The sequence below is a fragment of the Chrysemys picta genome, chromosome 16, assembly GCF_011386835.1.
Source record: "Chrysemys picta bellii isolate R12L10 chromosome 16, ASM1138683v2, whole genome shotgun sequence".
Lineage (NCBI taxonomy): Eukaryota > Metazoa > Chordata > Testudines > Emydidae > Chrysemys > Chrysemys picta.
Window position 1 is genome coordinate 4,740,283 of NC_088806.1, and position 24,699 is coordinate 4,764,981.

Below are 24,699 nucleotides of genomic sequence, written 5' to 3' on the forward strand. Positions count from 1 at the left end.
ACATCCAGCATTCCTCTCTAAGGTGGTCTCCGCTTTTCACATGGGCTTGGACATGCTACAGCCTAGCAGGGGTTTCCGCACCACCTATTGTAAGGATTTATTCGACAAGGGCTCAGGCCTCGGCGACAGCCTTTGTGGCCCATGTCTGTATCCAGGACATCTGTAGAGCCGCTACCTGGTCCTCAGTGCACACGTTCACCTTGCGCTACGTGATTGTCTCCCACGCCAGGGATGATGCTGGTTTCGGTAGAGCTGTGCTTCAGCCAGAGAATCTGTGAACTCCTACCCACCTCCATCAGACATAGCTTGCAGTCACCTACTGTGGAATACCCATGAGCAAGCACTCGAAGAAGAAAGGACCGTTACCTGTTCCGTAACTGGCGTTCTTCGAGATGTGTTGCTCATGTCTATTCCACATCCCGCCCTCCTTCCCCTCTGTCGGAGTTGATCTGGCAAGAAGGAACTGAGGGTGGGGGAGCGCACTGCTCCCCTTATAGCGCACTATAGAGGCACCACTCCAGGGGTTGCAGCAGCGCTCCCCCTACGGGTACTGCTGAGGGGAAAACTTCTGGCACTGGTGCACGTGGCGAGCACGCACACCTACTGTGGAATAGACATGAGCAACGCATCTCGAACACCAGTTACGGAACAGGTAACTGTCCTTTCTGACTGACAACTGGCAGCACATCCCTCCCCGATCTCGCTTTCCCCTGAGTGTCCTGGTGAGATGCGGACCAAAACTGATCCCTTCCTTTGTCCTCTGGGGAAGGGTTTGGAGAAAATCTGCTCCTGATAGGTTTGATCTCTCCCACACATATTTTGATTTGTTCATCCCTTTTACCATTCCTGTCTCTGAGATTTCCTTTCTCTCCGGCACAGGGAGTGACCTACATCTGGATTCTCTCTGTCACCCATCAGGTCTTGGGATGGTGAGTGAGAATGAGGAAGAGAAACCCCGGCAGGAGGATGCTGAGCAAGTAGAACCACATGGGACGTTATCAGAAAGATCCAAAGGGAATGTTTCCGGGAGTTGTGCACTCCCAGGAAAAGCAAAAGCCTGTGAGAGTCAGCAGAGGCCAGAGGAAAACTTGAGCCACTCAGATCTTATTACAAGTGAGAGAATCAACTTGGAAGAGACACGCTACACATGCCATGAGTGTGGGAAAAGCTTCAATGGGAGCTCAGACCTTTTCACACATCAGCGAATCCACAGAGGAGAGAGACCCTACATGTGCTCTGAGTGTGGGAAAAGCTTCAGTCGGAGCTCAGCCCTTATCACACATTGTAGAATCCACACAGGAGAGAAACCCTACACGTGCTCTGAGTGCGGGAAATGCTTCAGTTGGAGCTCAAACCTTTTCAAACATCGGAGAATTCACACGGGTGAGAAACCTTATGGATGCTCTGAGTGTGGGAAACGCTTCACTGATAGTTCAACCCTCATCTCACATCAGCGAATCCACATAGGAGAGACGCCCTACACATGCTCCGAGTGTGGGAAAACCTTCAATCAGCGCTCAAACCTTAATAGACATCAGAAAATCCACACGGATGAGACACCCTACACATGCTCTGAGTGCGGGAAAAGCTTCCATTATAGCTCAAACCTTATCACACATCAGAGAATCCATACAGGAGAGACACCCTACACATGCTCTGAATGTGGGAAAAGGTTCAATCGGAACTCAAACCTTATCACACATTGTAGAATCCACACAGGAGAGACGCCCTACACATGCTCTGAGTGTGGGAAAAGCTTTAATCAGCATTCACACCTTATCAGACATTGTGGAATCCACAGAGGAGAGATGCCCTACACGTGCTCTGAGTGTGGGAAATGCTTCAGTCGGAGCTCACACCTTGTCACACATCGGAGAATCCATACAGGAGAGATGCCCTACACATGCTCTGAATGTGGGAAAAGCTTCAATCACAGCTCAAACCTTATCAGGCATCAGAAAATCCATATGAGAGAGAACTGTAATAAATGCCTTGACTAGGGCTGGCCAAAGACTTTTTTTTTTTAAATCACATTTGCTAATTTGCACATAGTGATCTTTGCACCATCTTCACCGTAGTCTCTCAGCTCGCCCACATGAGTTGCCTGCTTCTGCCTTTTTCAGCTCACCCTTCTTTGGGGTCAGTCCTGTGATCATTTCTATCAACTCCTTTCCTTTTGAGGCATAGGAGTGTGTGTCCCTCCAGCCAGGAATATTGAGGGAGAGGTTTGATCCCAACAAGCTACACTGAGGCAAAAACTACCTGTGCCTTACATCCACCAGGACTGTACATGGCGTTGGCTGCTCAAGTTAGTGATCTTGGTCTAAAAAGACAATCATAGTTGTAGTGCAGATGCAGCCCAGGTGCAGTGGTTGGCATTAGCTTTCCCCTTGACCTGACCTAAACTCCATCACTTTTCCTAGTCTAAACAAACCCTGAGCATCACGGTTATACTGTCCCCCCATTTCAAAGCAATTGTTAGTCATCAAGTTCCCCCTTGGGGAACAAATTGTTTCATTCCCAGTTGCTCTGATGTTGCTTCAGGTTGTGCTGGAGAGCAGATATTTTTACTACCATTTTCCTCACTTAAAATATACAAATGGCAGGGATAGGGGAAAATGTTATTTCGCCTCTGTAACAACAGAAGAAGGTAGGGTAAGGCAGAGGGATTTCATTATTCCCCATCACCATCCCAATCCCCCTGTTGTTCAATTGGTTAGGTCAATATTTTTTCTGAAGGGCTGAGAAGAGGATTCCCTAGTCCTTGGTAGTCCATCGATCCGATGATGACAAATCTGTGCAAATCATCAGTTGTTGGTCACTTGTAACTAAGCAAAATACCCATGCATTGGTCTCCCAAAGCAGTTGTGGCCCAAGCCCTGCAGGAGGTTGCTCCTGAAGATATCTCCTTCCTAATCAGGTGCGTGTTGCCTATTATTTGGGAAATGCAATCTCTAGCTAGGTAGGGATGGGAAAAATGGAAGTGACATTGCTGTTCAACTCACCCATGGGAGATGCTGCTGCAAATGTGTAGAAAATGAAATCTGTGTTGAATGTGATATAGCTGCAGAAAGAAACCTATTTTTAATGGATACCTGACATTTGGCTTCTTACAGGGATTCTAAAACGCACCTGAATTTAGTCCCTAATTTAAATCTGTGCCACCAGATTAAAGAAATAAAAGGGCATATTTGGGGGAGTTATACCTCATTATCGCTACTGATATGTTGGGTGGTTGGTGGGGAATTCTATGCCAGAGAAGTGTAAAATTACTCCAAGTAAGGTCAAAGATAGACCTTGCAGATACTAGTGGTTGATTTTCACCCCAGAGATGGACGCTAGGGTGACCTGTGGCCCAGGTAAACTATTTTTAGAATGCTGCTCCCTAGTTAAGTGGCAGTGATCACGCTCCTAAAGGATGCCATGATTAAATTGGATCCAAATGGTAAAAGACAGTTGTTCCCAAAGTTTGATGAATCAGAGAGAGACAGCTGGTTCCATGCCTATGGGTCCCAATCTGGCTGCCTTGTTGGACAAGAAGCACTTCCATGCTGGGCAAATGATGGTGCCAATGGGGCAGTATATCAGATTCCAAATTCAGACTGCAGGATATATGAACGCTGAGTCCAGAGTATGTGGTTTGGTCTCTTAATTTTGCTCTTAATCTAATGTATTTCTATCACTTCTCCACCTCTTGCTACTTTGAAAGATTAGAAAGTGTGAAAATAGAGCACAGGTGGTTTTTCTCATGATGCAAGCTTCCCACGTAGTGTGAGACCCCTTCCACCCACACTTATGGGAGAAGACCCAGGGAGACATGAACTCACAGGAATGGAAGGCTCCTCGGTTATTGTAGAATGTAACTTCACACAAAGCTCACTGGTGGAATTAAGAGAAAACTGCCCTATAGGTTTATATTTTGTAATCTTTGAAAAAGTTGTTACCAGCGACAATGAAATTAAACGTGAAGTTAATTAGTGTAACATAAGAGTCTGATCATGTGATAACTTTCAGTGTTACAATATAATTCAGGTTTTTTTCTAGTTCTCTCCCTGTCCCTTCCTACTATATCGGAAATGGTGGCTAATCCTGAAATTAAAATCTCACTCCAAAGGAATTAGAGTGGGGGAATATGTGAGAGAAATAGCATGTACGAGAATAGAGACCCAATATAGACTGTAATTATTTCTATGTGAAATGGAATTTATTTTGATAAATTTTAAAATAAATCTTTCATGAAGAGGAAAATTACTTGAGACAAGATGTGTAATCTTTTACCCAGTTAGAGGGTAACAGCCCAGAGTTCCCCAGGTCTCTTGTTTGCAAAGCGAAGATGTCACATCAGGCAGGAGATGTCAAAATCTAAAATGGTGATGGATGTGTGATGGTAGCTTTTCTGGGTTGTTTTTTTGGTTTGGTTTTTTAATTTAATTTTTGTTTTGTTTTTTTGCAGCCAGTTATTTTTATAGGTGCTGAGGCCCCTTTTCCTTTTGAGCACAACTATTTAGCCCTCAGGCCTGGCTCTGGAAACCTCCTCAGAACTGGCCTTGTGTTTCTTTCATTCATGGGTTAAGTGGGCCTTTCCCAAACTGACATTGGCCCAAAGTCTGCCTCAGTTGAGCTGGATTGGGACACGTCGGTATCAAAGGAGTGGTTCACACCTGATTTGCCCAGAGACTTTGGGGGAGGTATGGTAAGATAGGAGAAGTAGGAATTGACAACAATGAAGTTAAAGGTAAGGGGGAAAGACCCTCATCTTGCAGGTCAACAAGCCTGTTCTTTTCATTCCCTCTGGCACTGGTCACTCTTAGGCAGCGCATTGGGCTAGATGGATGATTGGTCTGACCCAGTATGACCAGTCTTCCATTCTTATGTTATATAAGTCATCTATGGCCTTGTGTACACTGGCAAGTTTCTGCACAGTAAACCAGCTCTCTGCCATGTAACTTCTGAGGTCTACACACTGCCAAGTCACTTAGTGTGCAGAAACTGTGCAGTTGCAGCGCTATTTAAAAAAACTCCACCCCGATGAGAGGCTTTCTGTGCCAGGGCTACAGCGCTGCGGTGCCAGTGTAGACACCCTGGTCGATTACAGCGCTGTGACTGGCCTCCAGGAGGTGTCCCACAATGCCTGTTCTCACCTCTCTGGTCATCGGTTTGAACTCTACTGCACTGCCCTCAGGTGACCAACAGTGAACACCACCCGTTAAATTCCTTGGGAATTTTGAAAGTCCCACTTCCCACAGAGACTGATTATGGTTACAGACCCATCCTGAAATTAGACCAGATATTTTAAAGCTTTATCTCGTAGTAAAGTAACACAATTCAAATGTGTCATCACAGAGGAGAAAGCACTCCTTCATGTCATACTTATTGCTACTGATCTCACTGACAAATTTCCTTTTCTTGGTGCTGCTCCCAGTACTTAAGGGAGTTTTTCCTCTTCTCCCTTCCAGCTGTGGTTATGGGACTGCAGCAGCTCCCCAGATGGCCAGCTTTGCTCTTTCACTTACATCCTTCACTTTTGTGGATGAAGCTGTGTCTGTCACCAGTTTAATTCATATCTGAGACCTCAGGTACCAGCAGCTAGTTACAAAGACTAAATTCCCATTGCCATCAGTGGGAGGTTATCCTGGGCTGCCAGGGCTGCAGGATTTGGCCCAGGATTGGTCAAGGTGCTATAGCAGCTGCACTCTTACACGGTGAGTCCAGCAGCCTAATACCAAACTGTTCTGCCATAGTTTGCAGGGTGGCCTGGCTTGCTGAGAATCTGGCAGAAGAGAGACCGTGGAGTAGAGAAGGAAAATGTCCTCAGCAGTCACAGCCGACAGGAGCAGGAAAGGTTGGGTTTGTTTTTAAACTTCTCTCCCTGCTCAAGCCTTTAATCATTCCTGTGGCTCTTCTCTGAACCCTCTTCAATTTATCAGGGAAAACAACCAATGAACCAAACAAACAAACTAAACCAGGCTCTTTTGCCTGATGTAACAATCTATTACCTTCCAAGGTTGACTATAAATCAGATCATTTTATTCACCCAAGAGTTCAACTTTAAGGGCTTTGTTTTCTAGTTCCAATCAAATCCTGTGCAACAGCGTTATTGTTAACTCATCACCTGGTCACTTAACATTCACAGGTTCAAAAAGTTGGCAGGGCTAAGTCTTTCTTCCCACACCAACATGAAAAAAAATCAGTGACAGAAAATGCCCTAAAGCACCTCTGCTGCCTTGCACGACAGACTGCGGAAATACACGAGGGAAAGTGCTTTCCTCTCTCCTCCTGACACTGAGTAACATTTCTGGCTGTCCTTGAGATCCTTTCACAGGAACAAGGCTTAAGGATGCAAATGACATGTTAAGGATTCATTGGTTTGTACATTCTTTTACTCCTTCATTAGTGATAAGGGTGCATGAGCTAGAAATAATCCAGCTCTGACTTTTACACCATAGGCTATTTCCAGGCTCGCAATAAAAAAAAAATCTTTCTTTCTAATCTGAGCAAATTGAATCTGGAGTTATTGTGAGATGATAAATACAGCACCCCAGGATGCCTTTCTTTCATCAAATATATTTTTATCACATTAACTGGGTGGGTCTCCTGCTAGGAAGTATCTGTCCAGTGGCAGCACCCAGTGTACATTCCCCATTTATGAACTCCTCTTCAGTATATAGGCCACTGAACCTAGCAAGAGGGGAGGATCCCAGTAGCCGGGCTCCAGCCTGAGCAAGCCCCAGGACCCCAAGACTGGCAAGCCCAAGTCAGCTGGACTGGGCCAGCTGTGGGTTTTTAATTGTATTGTAGACCTACACTTGGTGTCAAAATCACAGCTTTCTCCTCAGGAAATCAAGCCCTAGTCCCCCACGTGACATTTAGGGATAGTCACTGCTATACTCATGGTCAGAACTGCCAACTGCCCCTGCACAGGGACCAGGTGAAGAACTTGGCCAGCTCTTTGGACAGTTGTGGCTGTCAGGAGACCCAGCTAGACAGGAGTTGCTCTGGGTTCTATGCAGGGGGAGATTAACTGGGAGAAGTGGGGACTTTGGGTATGTCTACACTGCGGGATTACTCCGATTTTACGGAATTTGATTTTTGGCAACAGATTGTATAAAGTCGAGTGCATGCGACCACACTAAGCACATTAATTCGGCGGTGTGCGTCCATAGTACTGAGGCTAGCGTTGACTTCCGGACTGTGGGTAGCTATCCCATAGTCTCCCCCACCCATTGGAATTCTGGATTGAGATCCCGATGCCTGATGGGGCAAAAAACATTGTCGCGGGTGGTTCTGAGTACATGTCGTCAGGCCCCCCTCTCCCTCCCTCCGTGAAAGCAAAGGCAGACAACCATTTCACGCCTTTTTTCCTGGGTTACCTGTGCAGACGCCATACCACGGCAAGCATGGAGCCTGCTCAGCTCAATGCAGTAGTCATGAACATTGTAAACACCTCACGCATTATCGTGCAGTTTATGCTGAACCAGAACCTGCAAAACCAGGCGAGGAGGAGGCGGTGATGGCAGCACAGTGACAAGAGTGATGAGGACATGGACACAGAATTCTCTCAAACCGCAGGCCCCAGCGCTTTGGAGATCATGTTGTTAATGGGGCAGGTTCATGCCATAGAACGCCGATTCTGGGCCCAGGAAACAAGCACAGACTGGTGGGACCACATAGTGTTCCAGGTGTGGGACGATTCCCAGTGGCTGCGAAACTTTTGCATGCGTAAGGGCACTTTCATGAAACTTTGTGACTTGCTTTCCCCTGCCCTGAAGCACCAGAATACCAAGATGAGAGCAGCCCTCACAGTTGAGAAGCGAGTGGCGATAGCCCTGTGGAAGCTTGCAACGCCAGACAGCTACCGGTCAGTCAGGAATCAATTTGGAGTGGGCAAATCTACTGTGGGGGCTGCTGTGATGCAAGTAGCCAAAGCAATCACTGAGCTGCTGCTACCAAAGATAGTGACTGTGGGAAATGTGCACGTCATAGTAGATGGCTTTGCTGCAATGGGATTCCCTAACTGTAGTGGGGCGATAGATGGAACCCATATCCCTATCTTGGCACCGGACCACCAGGGCAGCCAGTACATAAACCGCAAGGGGTACTTTTCAATGGTGCTGCAAGCACTGGTGGATCACAAGGGACGTTTCACCAACATCAACGTGGGATGACCGGGAAGAGTTCATGACGCTCGTGTCTTCAGGAACACTAGTCTGTTTAAACGGCTGCAGCAAGGGATTTACTTCCCAGATTAGAAAATAACTGTTGGGGATGTTGACATGCCTATATTTATCCTTGGGGACCCAGCCTACCCCTTAATGCTATGGCTCATGAAGCCATACACAGGCAGCCTGGACAGTAGTCAGGAGCTGTTCAACTATAGGCTGAGCAAGTGCAGAATGGTGGTAAAATGTGCATTTGGACATTTAAAAGGCTTTTGGAGTACCTCCAGGAGAGCTTCACCGTATCCGAGGTAGAAGCCAAACTTAAACAGCTTAACGGGACTAAATTGGGTGGACCGGATGATCTTCATCCAAGAATATTAAAAGAACTGGCGCGGGAAATTGCAAGCCCGTTAGCAATAATTTTCAATGAATCCATAAACTTGGGGGTGGTACCGTTTGATTGGAGAATTGCTAATGTGGTACCTATTTTCAAGAAGGGGAAAAAAAGTGACCCGGGTAACTACAGGCCTGTTAGTCTAACATCTGTAATATGCAAGGTCTTGGAAAAAATTTTGAAAGAGAAAGTAGTTAAGGACCTTGAGGTCAATGCCAATTGGGACAAATTACAACATGGTTTTACGAAAGGTAGATCGTGCCAAACCAACCTGATCTCCTTCTTTGAGAAAGTAACAGATTTCTTAGATAAAGGAAATGTGGTGGATCTAATATACCGCGATTTCAGTAAAGCGTTTGATACAGTACCGCATGAGGAATTATTAGTTAAATTGGAAAAGATGGGGATCGATATGAAAATCCAGAGGTGGATAAGGAACTGGTTAAAGGGGAGACTGCAGTGGGTCGTTCTAAAAGGTGAACTGTCAGGCTGGAGGGAGGTTACCAGTGGAGTTCCTCAAGGTTCGGTTTTGGGTCTGATTTTATTTAATCTATTCATTACTGACCTCGGAACCAAATGTAGGAGTGGGCTGATAAAGTTTGCGGATGACACAAAGTTGGGAGGTATTGCTAATTCGGAGAAGGATCGGGATATCCTGCAGGGAGATTTAGATGACCTTGTAAACTGGAGTAATAGTAATAAGATGAAATTTAATAGTGAGAAGTGTAAGGTTATGCATTTAGGGATGACTAACAAGAATTTTAGTTATAAGCTGGGGACGCATCGGTTAGAAGTAATGGAAGAGGAGAAGGACCTTGGAGTCCTGGTTGATCGCAGGATGACTATGAGTCGGCAATGTGACGTGACCGTGAAAAAAGCTAATGCGGTCTTGGGATGCATTAGGCGAGGTATTTCTAGTAGGGATAGGGAGGTGCTGGTTCCGTTATACAAGGCACTGGTGAGACCTCATTTGGAGTACTGTGTACAGTTCTGGTCTCCCATGTTTAAAAAGGATGAAATCAAACTGGAACGGGTACAGAGAAGGGCCACTAAGATGATGCGAGGAATGGAAAATCTGTCGTATGAAAGGAGACTCAAGGAGCTCGGTTTGTTTATCTTAACCAAAAGAAGGCTGAGGGGGGATATGATTGCTCTCTTTAAATATATCAGAGGGATAAATATCAGGGAGGGAGAGGAATTATTTCAGCTCAGTACTAATGTGGACACTAGAACGAATGGATATAAACTGGCCGTCGGGAAGTTTGGGCTTGAAATTAGACGAAGGTTTCTAACCATCAGAGGGGTGAAGTTTTGGAACAGCCTTCCAAGGGAAACAGTGGGGGTGAAAGACCTCTCTGGCTTTAAGATTAAGCTTGATAAGTTTATGGAGGGGATGGTTTGGTGGGATACAGTGATTTTAGTCAATAGGTCAATAACAACGGTCAATGATGTGATATTAAAAGTTACTACAGAGAACTTTTCCAGGCGGTCTGGCTAGAGAATCTTGCCCACATGCTCGGGGTTCAGCTGATCACCATATTTGGGGTCGGGAAGGAATTTTCCTCCAGGGTAGATTGGCACAGGCCCTGGAGGTTTTTCGCCTTCCTCTGCAGCATGGGGCAGGGGTCGCTTGCTGGAGGATTCTCAGCGACTTGAAGTCTTTAAATAATGATTTGGGGAGTTCAACAGCTAAGTCAAGGGAGAGAATTCTTCCAGGAGTGGGTGGGTCAGGTTTTGTGGCCTGCATCATGCAGGAGGTCAGACTAGATGATCATAATGGTCCCTTCTGACCTTAGAGTCTATGAGTCTATGAGGACTTCCGCTCCATCGCCAGACACATGAACAGATTTTTCCAGTAGCTGTACTGGCCGCGAATGCATCCCAAGTCCTCACGGTAAATTAATCATTAAAAAACACTTGCTTTTAAACCATGTTTTGTATTTACAAAGGTACACTGACCAGAGGTCCTTTCTATGGCTTCATGGTCCGGGATACCAGCTTGGGAGGGTTGGGAGGCTACTTCAGTCAGGGTGAGAAAAAGATCCTGGCTGGTGGGGAGAACGGTGTGCTGTGTGCTCTCCGCAAGCTCATCCTCTTCCTCCTCCCCGTCTGCAAAATCCTCAGGCATGGCTGAGATTACCCCCGCCTCGCAATCCACGGTCAGAGGTGGGGTAGTGGTGGTGGGCCCCCCCTAGAATTGCATGCAGCTCAGCATAGAAGCAGCATGTCTGCGGCTCTGCCCCGGTTTGCTTCTTTGGTTTTCTAGTACGCTTGTCTGAGCTCCTTAAGTTTTGTGTGGCACTGGAGTGAGTCCCTATTGTGGCCTCTCTCCATCATGCCCGTGGAGATTTTTTCAAATGTTTTGACATTTTGTCTTTTGAAACGTAGTTCTGCTAGCATGGAATCGTCTCCCCATACAGCAATCAGATCCAGTACCTCCAGTACGGTCCATGCTGGTGCTCTTTTTCGTTTCTTAGACTGCATGGTCACCTGTGCTGATCAGCTCTCCACGCTGGGCAAACAGGAAATGAAATTCAAAAGTTCGCAGGGCTTTTCCTGTCTACCTGGCCAGTGCATCCGAGTTCAGATTGCTGTCCACAGCGGTCACAATGGTGCACTGTGGGATAGCCCCCGGAGGTGAATTGCATCCACACTAACCCTAATTCGAACCGGCAATGTCGATTTCAGCGCTATTCCCCTCATTGGGGAGGAGTACAGAAATAGATTTTAAGATTTTACTTTGTCGAAGTAAATGGCTGCTTTGTGTGGACGGGTGCAGGGTTAATTCAATGTAACGCTGCTAAATTCGACCTAAACTCGTAGTGTAGACCAGGCCTTTGTCTCTCATTTACAGGGCGCTTTGCCAGAGTGGAGCCTGTAGGTCACATGCTGGGGGGCTGTCACAGGCACACAGGCTCAGTGCTCTGGAACAGCTCTGAATCAAACCCAGGCAGGACCCTTGTCAGTGCCCTCAGGGTGCGCCTCACTAGGGGAAGCCCCCTTGCCTTCAGCACCTCCTGGGACTGACCTTGTACCTTTCAGCACCCCTGTTCCACACCAAGAGCTTCCTGTAATCTCAGTAGGACACCTGGGAAAGCCTTACACCCCACCCCCAAAGGGGAGGCATGCACCCCCAACTTCCACAATCACCAGTGACTCTCAGCCAGCCTTGTAAAGCAGAAGGTTTAGTAGTGGTCTGGAATAAATCGTGGGAAAGTTCTTTGTTAGCACGGGAAGTAAGAAGCTTCAGCAACGTCCATCTTGGGAAGACCCAGAACTCACAGCCTGGGCTCTCCCCTCAAGTCCCCAAAACAGCAGCCTCCTTGCTTCCAACAGCCCAGCCTCAGCCATGCCCTTTGCCCCTCTTCTGTCCTTCATTCTGTTTCCCTGGCAAACTGGTCACCTGGCCTCCACCTCTTTCTTTGTTCTCCAACTCATCCCAACCAGCTGGCTTCTTCCAGCAGGTATGCCCCAGCCAGCAGTTGCTAGGATACAGAATTTGTGGCCATTGTCTGGGCCCAAGCAGCTAGACAGCAGTCACAGCTGCCCTTTAGGGGTCTCTGCAAAGATCAAACACCCTTGTCCCACCACCTAGATCAGTGGTCCCAAAACTTTTGAGTCCCAAAACATGCCCCCCCGATCCACAGCTGGGAGTGGGGCCACAGCTACGGGGGAAGCGATGTGGACGGGGTAAAGCGGCTGAGGCAGGGGCCAGAGCTGGGGGTGGGGACTGAGACCGGCAGCGGAGCCCCAGCTGTAGGGCTGGGAGTGGAGCCCTAGGAGTGGGGCCAGCAGCTGGGTCTGGGGCCAGGAGCGGAGCTGCATGGTGATCCCTCCCCACCCCCTGTAGGGACTGGCCCAGGCCCCAGCTGCAATCCCCTGAATGTTACTCCATTCCACCTGGTGGGATGCACCCCACATTTTGGACCTCTGACCTAGATATTTGTGCAACAAATAGGGGAAATGTCCAGAAAATTCCCACTTCATCACAGGGGTATTACTGGAGTCTGAGCTAGGCAGCAGCACAGGGAAAGTGGGGAGGTTTCTCTTAGGGAGATGTTTTGCAGTTTAATTTTTCCAGTGTTCCAGGAAAAGCCTCTCATTTATCCCTTAACCCCTTCCCCATGAAAAGCTCCACCCCTGCCCCGGCACACAGAGAACCCCTCACTCCAATGCAGATTTTTAACTTTTCTTACTTTTCCTTTGCCTTGTACAAACATTTTTCCCATCAAAATGATCGAGGGCTTTTAAAATTAGAATAAGAGAACAAACTAAATCGAAACCAAAGAAACCGCTATCAGTCCCCCCACCACATATAGTTTGGGTCTGAATTTTTCTACTGAAATTTTGAGGCAATAAAACTCACACTGCTATTATCCAGAAAAAAAACCTAGACCTCCCATGCAGTACCTAGGACATCTATTTCTGAACCACCAATGCTTCAGCTCCTTTTGTGGAATTTCCAGTTGCCCAATACTGCTGGTATTCCAGGGGAGCAATTCTTGACGTTGGGGACCCCTGCCCTGGACCAAATGGCATCCCAGGCGAGAAGCATCTTCGGTGCCCCCCCCCCCCCACATCCCCTCCTCGCTCCATATGTTAAACCATTGAATACCTTATTTTTTTATTGTATTTGTAGCTCATTTCATGATTTTGATGCACAATTTGCATGCATGATTTTCTGTGTCATATAAGATGATAAATTTGCATGATAGAATCTTAAATCTGTATTTATTCATGCCATATATAAGCAAATAAAAAAATTCATTTCCTTTAAGTGTATAGAAACTTTTAAATTTTAAGAGTAACTGAAATGTATTAATATCTAGAAATCAAACTGTCACCAATACAGGGTGGACCAGTATTAAACAGAGTTACAGTAAGAGACAGCATTAGAATGTTAATCCTAGTCCTTTAATTCAAAGGTCACTTAACTCACCTTTCCCATCTTCAACTGAAGCGCAGCATTAGAGAGATCCAAAGCCTGGCCATGACATTTTCAAGTGATAAAAGAGCAAGCGATGTGAGTCTTGCATTGGCCATCATTGATTGGAGATACAGATCTGTCGCATCTTACGCTGGGGTTACGTTCCGCAGTCAGCGCGTAAAGCGAAAATCCCGTATAGTCAAAATTACATTGAGTGTAATGGCGGGCGGAATCGCCCGCATTACAGGTACAGTATTAAAATTGTTATTTTTTCTCTCTTTTTTTGTTGTTTTTGTTTTGTTTTTGCTGACCGGGTAAAGCTGAAATCGCGCATGTTAAATGTGCGTAAGATGCGACAGACCTGTATGTTTTATTGAGACTAAGCTTCAAGGTAAGAAGCAGCAGGCCAAAAGCCATTCCTGTAGTTGCTGAAGTAGCTGAATTGGGAGAGTGTTAGACTGAAGATTTAGAGGTTTACTGCCAGGTTTTGGCGTGCTCTTTCATCCCTCTTTGTTCCGGGGTGGGCTGTTTTCTTGAAGTGCAGTGGCACCTTTACCCACTACGAGTTCCTCATTTCAGGCCCCGCTGCAGGAAAAAACAGCATGGGCTTCTGCACCCCGTTGGCCCACTTGAGCTTTCTTTCTCTTGCTCTTTCTCAGCAAGGGGAGGAAAAAGAAGCTCTTGTTCAAGCTGGCGTCACAAGGGCGCTGTAAGGATGACTTCCTGAGTGCAGGCTACTGTCCTCTTCTCTTCCAGCTGATCCATTGAAGGGCTGATGCCACTTTCTCCAGTTTTGTCCATCCAGGTGTGTCAGGGCGAGCACCACCCAAATGGATGGAATTTGAGGACTGGAGTTTCTGTAGTGTAGTGGTTATCACATTTACCTAACATGCAAAAGGTCCCTAGTTCAAAACTGGGCAGAAACATAGTGGCTTCCTTTACCCAGCTGCCCTAGCTGTCCAGGAAGGTGCTTCTCCTTCTGCCACTGGCCTGTTCCTGAGATAACCCCAACCCCCGCATGATGGAGGGTGGTAAAATAAGCTGAGAAAACTCCCTAGCATCAGCCTGATAAACCTAGAGGAGTTAGGCGTGTCACCTTTTGGAGGCTTTTTGCTTGGCCTCCTCTGCACTTGGAGGTTGGCCTACGGAGGCCGTCACTTCCCGCAGCCTCCTTTGCGTGACTTGCTAAAGGAGGAAGTAAGGCAGGAATGGGGCAAAAGAGGACAGTCAAGCTGAGGAAGGCAGGGAAGAAGCGATGCAGCTAAGGGGTTAGTAGAGCGCTACTGTTCGTTCTGCTAAAGCCTGGGGCACTGCGGTTGGCTGCCAGGAGGTAGAATCCTGTGCCTGCCTCTTGGCTTCCCAGGGATGGCTACTTGCAGTCTAGGAGAAGAGGGGTTCTGGGTGGAAGGAAAACAAGCAAAGCTGAGTCTGAGTGGGTGTGCGCCAGCACTCCTTTCTAGCCAAGCTGGGTGTGTGGTGATGGTCTTGAGAGCCTTCCTGCCACCTGTGAGGCAGCGAGAATGGCTGCTCCTTTGTGGCCAACCCAGGGGCATGATTGATGGCTTTAGAGGTTGGGCTGGCTGTGAGCTACTGGGATCCAGGAAGCCTCAGCCGCCGTGTCTTCTTCTCTCCTGCCTTGGGGAGCCAAGCTTTAAGGCTGCCCAGCATGTGTTGCAGCTCAAGCATTAAGCCTTCCTGTGTGGCCTGTGCTGGAGATGACCCTGATCCCCTGTGGGGTACTGTTGGGGGGAAATCCTTACTGTAAAAAATTCTGGCCACCAGATCAACAACTTGCATCCAATGGGGGCAAGCTGGAGGCCTGGTGACTTAGTCCGTGGGGCTAGCAGGTCAAGCCAAGTCCCTGCATGTGGGGTAGGCGGCCGCAGAGTTTCGCCTTTCCCACTCCCTGCACTCCTGCACCCTAAAATCCCTGTCAGCCAATAAGATGAGCCAGGAACCCAGCGAGAGGGGGCAAAGGAGTGGCCCGAACCCCCTCTGGCACTCCCCCTGCCCCAGGCAGCCCACGGAGACCCGCTGCCCCGCCCCCAAGTGACATGTGGAGACGTGCCAGCAGCGCTAAGGCAGCTCCATGCCCCCTCTGCCCCCTCCCTCCATGCCGCACCACTCCTGGAAGTGGCCTGCGGGGAAGGGCATCTCCACGTGCTGCCTCTGCCCTGAGTGCAAACTCCACAGCGGGCCCCCACCGATCCCCCCATCTAGGAGCCACTGCTGGAGCAGAGCTTGTGCTGGGCACTTTGGGAGGCACACTGCCTCAGGTAAGCACCATCCCCTGACCTCCTCCCACACCCCAACCTCCTGCCCCAGTGCAGCGGCTCTCTGTGTCTTCAACAAGCACTTACAAGTGTTGGCCAAGAACGTCTTTTCTATTCATGAGAAAGAAATACAAAAAAGGGAGCCCAACAGACAAGGTTCATTCAGCAAGGACAAACTGGCAGGCCAAGCCAGGATCTCTCAGTTACTAGGAAGGCTCTTCAGCCAGCTCTTCCCAAAGGCCTGTCTCCAGAGGCTTTTGTGACATGATGGACCTCAAAAGAGCCCCCTGTAGCCCACATATTCATCATTCATAAATGGTTGTGATATTTCATACAAAGCATTCCATGTAAGTTATCATATGAAAAGTCATGATCTGCTGAAATCCGTCATTCTGCCCAAATATGTATAGCATTAGGGTGTATGAAGTTATGCATTTTGCTGTATGGTTGTTACTGAAATATGCTATAAGTTTGCTAGTGACACACAAAGGACCCCTGCTGAGGAGGATGTTCAACAACCATGAGTCAGCAGAGAAGTTGTAATTAAGGGATTTGCAATTCAATGACAGATGCCCAAACACAACACTATGGGGACTGCTCAAGTCTATGACTCAGTTACACAAGACCACAGCAGGAGGATTCCCCAACCTAGTGACTCAGCAAAGCCCACCCAGACATGTCTGGGTAAGTGTCTTTTAGACACTTGAACTAAGAATATAAAATAGGAGACTGTGGCATCATGTTTTTGCCTTTCTCCTCCTGCACCTACACTGGAAGCAGCAGGAATCCCGAGAAAATGAAGGTCATCTGAGGACAGGTTTCAGGGGGAATTCTATATATTAAGGAGGGTAACATCCAGTGGGGTGAGAAAATTGCTTGACCTAACTACTGCCTAGTGTAATGAGGTGTAAAGTTTAGATTGTGCATTTATATTTTATTTCTATGGTAACTTACTCTGATCTTTTATGGCTACCACTTATAATCCTTAAAAATCCATCTTTCTGTAGTTAATAAATCTATTTTATGCTGTACTTAAACTAGTGTATTTTGCTTGAAGTTCTTGGGAAATCTCATCTCTATTACAAGGCTGGTTCATGTACTATTCACAACGAGGGAGGGGTGGACTCTGCATAATAAACTCACACTGGTCAGGCTTCTGACTAGGGCAAGATGGTATAATCCAGGGGGGCAAGGCTTGGCGGGAGGCTCTCTATCATTAGTTTTATGAGTGGCTGGGAGAAGCATTCATGTAACTCAGTAGGATGTGTCCCTACCTGTGGATGTCTGTGTAAGTGCAATATTTGCCAGACTTTCACAGCTTGTCACAACATCACAGTGTGAGAGGGAGTCCAGGCAATGGGACACAGGGCTCAGGGGTCTCACTGTTCAGGTTGCATCCCGTAGATCCCATCACAGACTTTCAACAACCACAGCGGATGTTCACTGAGACAGAGAGAAAGATGCCAAAATAGTGATCTCCAGTGCCTGCAGACATCAAACAATCAGGAATTCTGTGCACAGAGAGGACCCTGCTAGTGGAAAATGCCTTTGGAAAAGACCCTTCTGTCAGCAGCTGTGGTCATACAGTGCTTAGTGTGCTGCGTTGTGGCCTCATAGAACCATAGAATATAAGGGTTGGAAGGGACCTCAGGAGGTCATCTAGTCCAACGCCCTGCTCAAAGCAGGACCAACCCCAACTAAATCATCCCAGCCAGGGCTTCCTCAAGCCTAACCTTAAAAACCTCTAAAGAACCCATTCCAGTGCTTCACTACCCTCCTAGTGAAAAAAGTTTTTCCTAATTCCAACCTAAACCTCCCCCACTGCAACTTGAGACCATTACTCCTTGTTCTGTCATCTGGTACCACTGAGAGCAATCTAGATCCATCCTCTTTGGAACCCCCTTTCAGGGAGTTGAAAGCAGCTATTAAATCCCTCCTCATTCTTCTCATCTGCAGACTAAACAATCCCAGTTCCCTCAGCCTCTCCTCATAAGTCATGTGCTCCAGCCCCCTAATCATTTTTGTTGCCCTCCGTTGGACTCTTTCCAATTTTTCCACATCCTTCTTGTAGTGTGGGGCCCAAAACTGGACACAGTATTCCAGATGAGGCCTCACCAATGTCGAATAAAGGGGAACGATCACGTTCCTCGATCTGCTGGCAATGCCCCTACTTATACAGCCCAAAATGCCGTTAGCCTTCTTGGCAACAAGAGCACACTGTTGACTCATATCCAGCTTCTCGTCCACTGTGACCCCTAGGTCCTTTTCTGCAGAACTGCTACCTAGCCATTCGGTCCCTAGTCTGTAGCAGTGCATGGGATTCTTCCGTCCTAAGTGCAGGACTCTGCACTTTTCCTTGTTGAACCTCATCAGGTTTCTTTTGGCCCAATCCTCTAATTTGTCTAGGTCCCTCTGTATCTGATCCCTACCCTCTAGTGTATCTACCACGCCTCCTAGTTTAGTGTCATCTGCAAACTTGCTGAGAGTGCAGTCCACACCATCCTCCAGATCATTAATAAAGATATTAAGCAAAACCGGCCCCAGGACCGACCCTTGGGGCACTCAGCTTGAAACCGGCTGCCAACTAGTCATGGAGCCATTGATCACTACCCGTTGAGCCCTACGATCTAGCCAGCTTTCTATCCACCTTACAGTCCATTCATCCAGTCCAAACTTGGCAGCAAGAATACTGTGGGAGACCATATCAAAAGCTTTGCTAAAGTCAAGGAATAACACATCCACTGCTTTCCCCTCATCCACAGAGCCAGTTATCTCATCATAGAAGGCAATTAGGTTAGTCAGGCACGACTTCCCCTTCGTGAATCCATGCTGACTGTTCCTGATCACTTTCCTCTCCTCTAAATGTTTCATAATTGATTCCTTGAGGACCTGCTCCATGATTTTTCCAGGGACTGAGGTGAGGCTGACTGGCCTGTAGTTCCCCGGATCCTCCTTCTTCCCTTTTTTAAAGATGGGCACTACATTAGCCTTTTTCCAGTCATCTGGGACCTCCTCCGATCGCCATGAGTTTTCAAAAATAATGGCTAATGGCTCTGCAATCTCACCCGCCAACTCCTTTAGCACCCTCGGATGCAGCGCATCCGGCCCCATGGACTTGTGCACGTCCAGTTTTTCTAAATAGTCCCGAACCACTTCTTTCTCCACAGAGGGCTGGTCACCTTCTCCCCATACTGTTCTGCCCAGTGCAGCAATCTGGGAGCTGAGCTTGTTCGTGAAGACAGAGGCAAAAAATCATTGAGTACATTAGCTTTTTCCACATCCTCGGTCACTAGGTTGCCTCCCTCATTCAGTAAGGGGCCCACACTTTCCTTGATTTTCTTCTTGTTGCTAACATACCTGAAGAAACCCTTCTTGTTACTCTTAACATCTCTTGCTAACTGCAACTCCAAGTGTGATTTGGCCTTCCTGATTTCACTCCTGCATGCCTGAGCAATATTTTTATACTCCTCCCTGGTCATTTGTCCAATCTTCCACTTCTTGTAAGCTTCTTTTTTGCGTTTAAGATCAGCAAGGATTTCACTGTTTAGCCAAGCTGGTCGCCTGCCATATTCTTTCTACACATCGGGATGGTTTGTTCCTGCAACCGCAATAAGGATTCTTTAAAATACAGCCAGCTCTCCTGGACCCCTTTGCCCTTCATGTTATTCTCCCAGGGGATCCTGCCCATCTGTTCCCTGAGGGAGTCAAAGTCTGCTTTTCTGAAGTCCAGGGTTCGTATTCTGCTGCTCTCCTTTCTTCCTTGGGTCAGGATCCTGAACTCGACCATCTCATGGTCACTGCCTCCCAGGTTCCCATCCACTTTTGCTTCCCCTACTAATTCTTCCCTGTTTGTGAGTAGCAGGTCAAGAAAAGCTTTGCCCCTAGTTGGTTCCTCCAGCACTTGCACCAGGAAATTGTCCCCTACACTTTCCAAAAACTTCCTGGATTGTCTGTGCACCCAGCAGATATCAGGGTGATTAAAGTCTCCCATGAGAACCAGGGCCTGCGATCTAGCAACTTCTGCTAGTTGCCAGAAGAAAGCCTCGTCCACCTCATCCCCCTGGTCTGGTGGTCTATAGCAGACTCCAACCACGACATCACCCTTGTTGCTCACACTTCTCAACTTTATCCAGAGACTCTCACGTTTTTCTGCAGTTTCATACCGGAGCTCTGAGCAGTCATACTCCTCTCTTACATACAACGCAACTCCCCCACCTTTTCTGCCCTGCCTGTCCTTCCTGAACAGTTTATATCCATCCATGACAGTACTCCAGTCATGTGAGTTATCCCACCAAGTCTCTGTTATTCCAATTGCATCATAGTTCCCTGTGTCAGGACTTCCAGTTCTCCCTGCTTGTTTCCCAGGCTTCTTGCATTTGTGTATAGGCACTTAAGATAACTCACTGATTGTCCCGCTTTCTCAGTCTGAGACAGGAGTCCTCCCCTCTTACGCTCTCCTGCTCGTGCTTCCTCCCAGGATCCCATTTCCCCACTTACTTCAGGGCTTTGGTCTCCTTCCCCCGGTGAACCTAGTTTAAAGCTCTCCTCACTAGGTTAGCCAGCCTGCTTGTGAAGATGCTCTTCCCTCTCTTCGTTAGGTGGAGCCCGTCTCTGTCTAGCACTCCTCCTTCTTGGAACACCATCCCATGGTCCTCCTCTCCAACACCACCTGCGTAGCTATTCGTTTACTTCCACTATTCGACAGTCTCTACCCAGGCCTTTTCCTTACACAGGGAGGATGGACGAGAACACCACTTGCGCCTCAAACTCCTTTATCCTTCTTCCCAGAGCCACGTAGTCTGCAGTGATCCGCTCAAGGTCATTCTTGGCAGTATCATTGGTGCCCACATGGAGAAGCAGGAAGGGGTAGTGATCCGAGGGCTTGATGAGTCTCGGCAGTCTCTCCGTCACATCGTGTATCCTGGCTCCTGGCAAGCAGCAGACCTCTCGGTTTTCCCGGTCGGGGCGGCAGATAGATGACTCAGTCCCCCTGAGGAGGGAGTCCCCAACCACCACCACCCTCCTCCTTCTCTTGGGAGTGGTGGTCGTGGAACCCCCATCACTAGGACAGTGCATCTTTTGCCTTCCAATCGGTGGAGTCTCCTTCTGCTCCCTTCCCTCAGATGGGTCATCTAGTCCACTCTCCGCATTAGTACCTGTAGAGAGAACATGGAAACGATTGTTCACCTGTATCTCCATTGCTGGTGCATGGACGCTCCTCTTTCTCCTTCTGGAGGTCACATGCTGCCAAACCTCTTCACAATCCTTCTGTCCCTGCTGCGCCTGCTCTGAATCTTCAGAACATTGTGGTCGTAGAAGCATCTCCTGATGTCTGTCCAGGAAATCTTCATTTTCCCTTATGCAACGTAGAGTTGATACTCGTTTCTCCAGCCCTCGAACCTTCTCTTCCATTATGGAGACCAGCTTGCACTTTGTACAGACAAAGTCGCTTCTGTCCTGTGGAAGAAAGACAAACATGGCACAACCTGTGCAGGTTACAACAGCTGATCGCTTACCTTCCATATCACCGTCCTCTTAAGAACTTCCTCAACTGTTGCAGGAACTACTCAGAGAAACCTGAAGATGAAAACCTCAGTGCTTTCTCCCCAAGCGAACTCCCAGGCGAACTCCCTCTATTAGCCTCTGCTGTTCGCCGCTCAGCTGGTTCGCTGCTGACTGCCCTTATATACCAGTCAGGCCCACTCAAAGCCCACCTGGAACAAAGCACTCCCAATTCACACTTTTCAAACAAACAAACAAGCAATGAAGCACACGGTCAAACTGACCAACTGTCCCAGCAGCAGACACTCAGATACTCACCAACACAGCCCCCCTAATGCAGCACTTAGCGTACCTCCTCTTGGACACGTCCCTCAATCTGCTGGCAATGCCCCTACTTATACAGCCCAAAATGCTGTTAGCCTCCTTGGCAACAAGGGCACACTGCTGACTCATATCCAGCTTCTCATCCACTGTCATCCCTAGGTCCTTTTCTGCAGAACTGCTACCTAGCCATTCAGCCCCTAGTCTGTAGCAGTTCATGGGAGTCTTCTGTCCTAAGTGCAGGACTCTGCACTTGTCCTTGTTGAACCTCATCAAGTTTTTTTTGGCCCAATCCTCTAATTTGTCTAGGTCCCTCTGTATCCGATCCCTACCCTCTAGTGTATCTACCACGCCTCCCAGTTTAATGTCTGTTGTGAGATGCTACCAGTGTGGTGCTTCTGCTTTCTCCTGTTGATATCACTCGGCTGCGTGCGTGTGTTCCCTCTGTGTTCTGCCCCAGCTCTGCGCAGATAGCTGACACAGCAAACCCTACGAGAACCCCCAATAACCACAGAGTCTAGTAAGGTACAAAGGCACCTCGGCCAGGTTTATTGCGACCTCGGACACAATTGCAGTTCCCCGTAGATTACTTAGTCTACCGGGCATACTACTAATAGATGCCTCTTGGCAAGGACCCGGCTCAGTGGCGGGACTTTCCATTGCCCCCGTGGCCGGACAAAGACAGCACCTCAGGGATACATTCTTATACACAGGTACAAACAAGTTACACATCACTCCTGACGTATTGAGGTGCAACCCCTCTACATAGCAAGGTACAACCCCTCTACGTAGTAAGGTGCCGCCTCTCACCTTGTACATGTTGGTTCGATCAAAACAACTCTATTCATCATTTTACCCTTTTGCCCCTGTCATTGGGATGGGTCGGCCTGTTCCATGTTATCTGTGGAATGTTCCCGTATGGTATCTCTTGGTACCATGTTTATACTTTAACTTTGCTAGGTGAATATATATTTATGCAACATCAGCCCTTTCCTTGCCAGCTTCTGTGAGCAGGGCCTGCCTCTGGCTCACAGCTTAACTTTGCTTTATGTTAACAAAGTCTTGACCATTACTTTAGTTAGGCCTCAGGCCTCATACTGGGCCTCTGATACCAAGGTTTATATCTCAGGGCCTCCTCTTACTACAGTGTCATCTGCAAACTTGCTGAGGGTGCAGTCCATGCCATCCTCCAGATCATTAATGAAGATATTGAACAAAACCGGCCCCAGGACTGACCCTTGGGGCACTCCGCTTGATACCGGCTGCCAACTAGACATGGAGCTATTGATCACTACCCATTGAGCCCGACGATCTAGCCAGCTTTCTATCCACCTTATAGTCCATTCATCCAGCCCATACTTCTTTAACTTGCTGGCAAGAATACTGTGGGAGACCGTATCAAAAGCTTTGCTAAAGTCAAGGAATAATACATCCACTGCTTTCCCCTCATCCACAGAGCCAGTTATCTCATCATAGAAGGCAATTAGATTAGTCAGGCATGACTTGCCCTTGGTGAATCCATGCTGACTGTTCCTGATCACTTTCCTCTCCTCTAAGTGCTTCATAATTGATTCCTTGAGGACCTGCTCCATGATTTTTCCAGGGACTGAGGTGAGGCTGACTGGCCTGTAGTTTCCCAGATCCTCCTTCTTCCCTTTTTTAAAGATGGGCACTACATTAGCCTTTTTCCAGTCATCCGGGACCTCCCACGATCGCCATGAGTTTTCAAAGATAATGGCCAATGGCTCTGCAATCACGTCCGCCAACTCCTTTAGCACCCTTGGATGTAGCGCATCTGGCCCCATGGATTTGTGCTCATCCAGCTTTTCTAAATAGTCCCGAACCACTTCTTGCTCCACAGAGGGCTGGTCACCTCCTCCCCATGCTCTGCTGCCCAGTGCAATAATCTGCAAGCTGACCTTGTTTGTGAAGACAGAGGCAAAAAAAACATTGAGGATATTAGCTTTTTCTACATCCTCTGTCGCAAGAGCCATGGATGCAAGTTGAGTTACGGTGACCTTTTCCTTGTCTCCATCTTTCTTAGGTGCCTCCTTCCAACGCTTGTCAGAAAAAACAACCGGTTTCTTTTGCAAGCATTTGCATTGCTAGGCAAAGGCAGTCTTCTCTGCTTCCTCAAAAGATTAACCAGAAGGTGGGAAGAGCGGACACATTTGGCAAGGCACCACTGGATGCTGCATCCCTAACTCCACTTTACCTGGCAGGTGCCTTGGCCAGCTTAGCCACAGTGCCACTCTCTGTGACTTTTCTCCCAATTGGTCCATTTTTCATTAATGACAATCAAAAGGAAGGTGACAGAAGAGTATTGCCTATAAGGATCGCTGTGCATAGACATCCCCAGTGAATCACAAGGATGTGTGGCACAGGCTTTTGTGTTGCAGCAATTGCAGTCAAAGCAACCGCCTGGCCAATGCCAGTCACAGCAGCGTTTTCATCAACTCCAGGCTTGTGATTTGATTCTTTTCAATGCTTCTCTCTAAAGAAGCCTTTTCCTTAGCAAGTAATTACTTGGATTGCCAAGGGCGGTCTCTTCTGTTTCCTAGAAAGGCGTAGGAAAATGTGAGTGGAGGAGACCAAAAGCCATAAAGAGACCAAGGCAGCACTGGGAGTTGAACCCAGGATCTCCTGTTTACTAGTCAGGAGCCTTAGCCAGCTAAGCCATAGTGCCTGCCTCAAGAAACTGCTTTCAACTGTTCCACTTGATGGTCCAGGACAACGCCTGCAAATTCCAAAGTACAGACATTCCCCATTTCCCTCAAGACTTGCAGACCTTGAGGTGTCTGGCTCTGTGTGCACAGAAAACCATAGCTGAGTTGACAGAGGGCTTCTAACATGTGCTTCTCCCACCAGTCACTGTGATCGTATAGTGGTTAGTGCTCTGCATTTCAGTTGCAGTAACCTCAGCTCAGTTCTGAGTCATGGTAACCTTTCCATCAGCTCCAGACTTCTGATTTGCCACTTTCCAAGTGTGGTGGGGTGGCTGCCCCACACAAGCAGGAGAAAGGATAAGGCAGCCTTGGAGAGGCTGTGCAGAATCCAGCCAATCAGGAAAGGACTTATTGGGAGAACCAATCAGGAGAAGGCTTGCTGGAGTAGCCCATATAA

At 47.9% G+C, this 24,699-nt stretch overlaps 2 protein-coding genes and 1 non-coding gene across 7 annotated transcripts in view; 2 read left to right on the forward strand and 1 right to left on the reverse strand.

Annotated features, from left to right (window-relative positions):
- Positions 1–6,494, forward strand: part of LOC101934038 (zinc finger protein 501-like) — a 28,144-nt gene extending 21,650 nt beyond the window's left edge. For all 5 annotated transcript variants that reach the window (XM_065569976.1, XM_065569979.1, XM_065569980.1 and 2 more), the window contains one exon: positions 880–6,494. In XM_065569976.1, the coding sequence (XP_065426048.1) occupies positions 880–2,000 (1,121 nt within the window). In that variant the 3' untranslated portion in view covers positions 2,001–6,494. The remainder of the gene's footprint in view (positions 1–879) is intronic.
- Positions 1–21,098, reverse strand: part of LOC135975968 (glucose 1,6-bisphosphate synthase-like) — a 316,498-nt gene extending 295,400 nt beyond the window's left edge. Inside the window, exon 1 of the transcript XR_010593192.1 lies at positions 20,941–21,098. The gene's annotated coding sequence lies outside the window, so the exon portion shown is untranslated. The remainder of the gene's footprint in view (positions 1–20,940) is intronic.
- On the forward strand, positions 14,334–14,406 carry TRNAV-AAC (transfer RNA valine (anticodon AAC)). The gene has a single exon. It is a non-coding gene; the product is annotated as a tRNA-Val (tRNA).
- Positions 21,099–24,699: the final 3,601 nt, after the last annotated feature.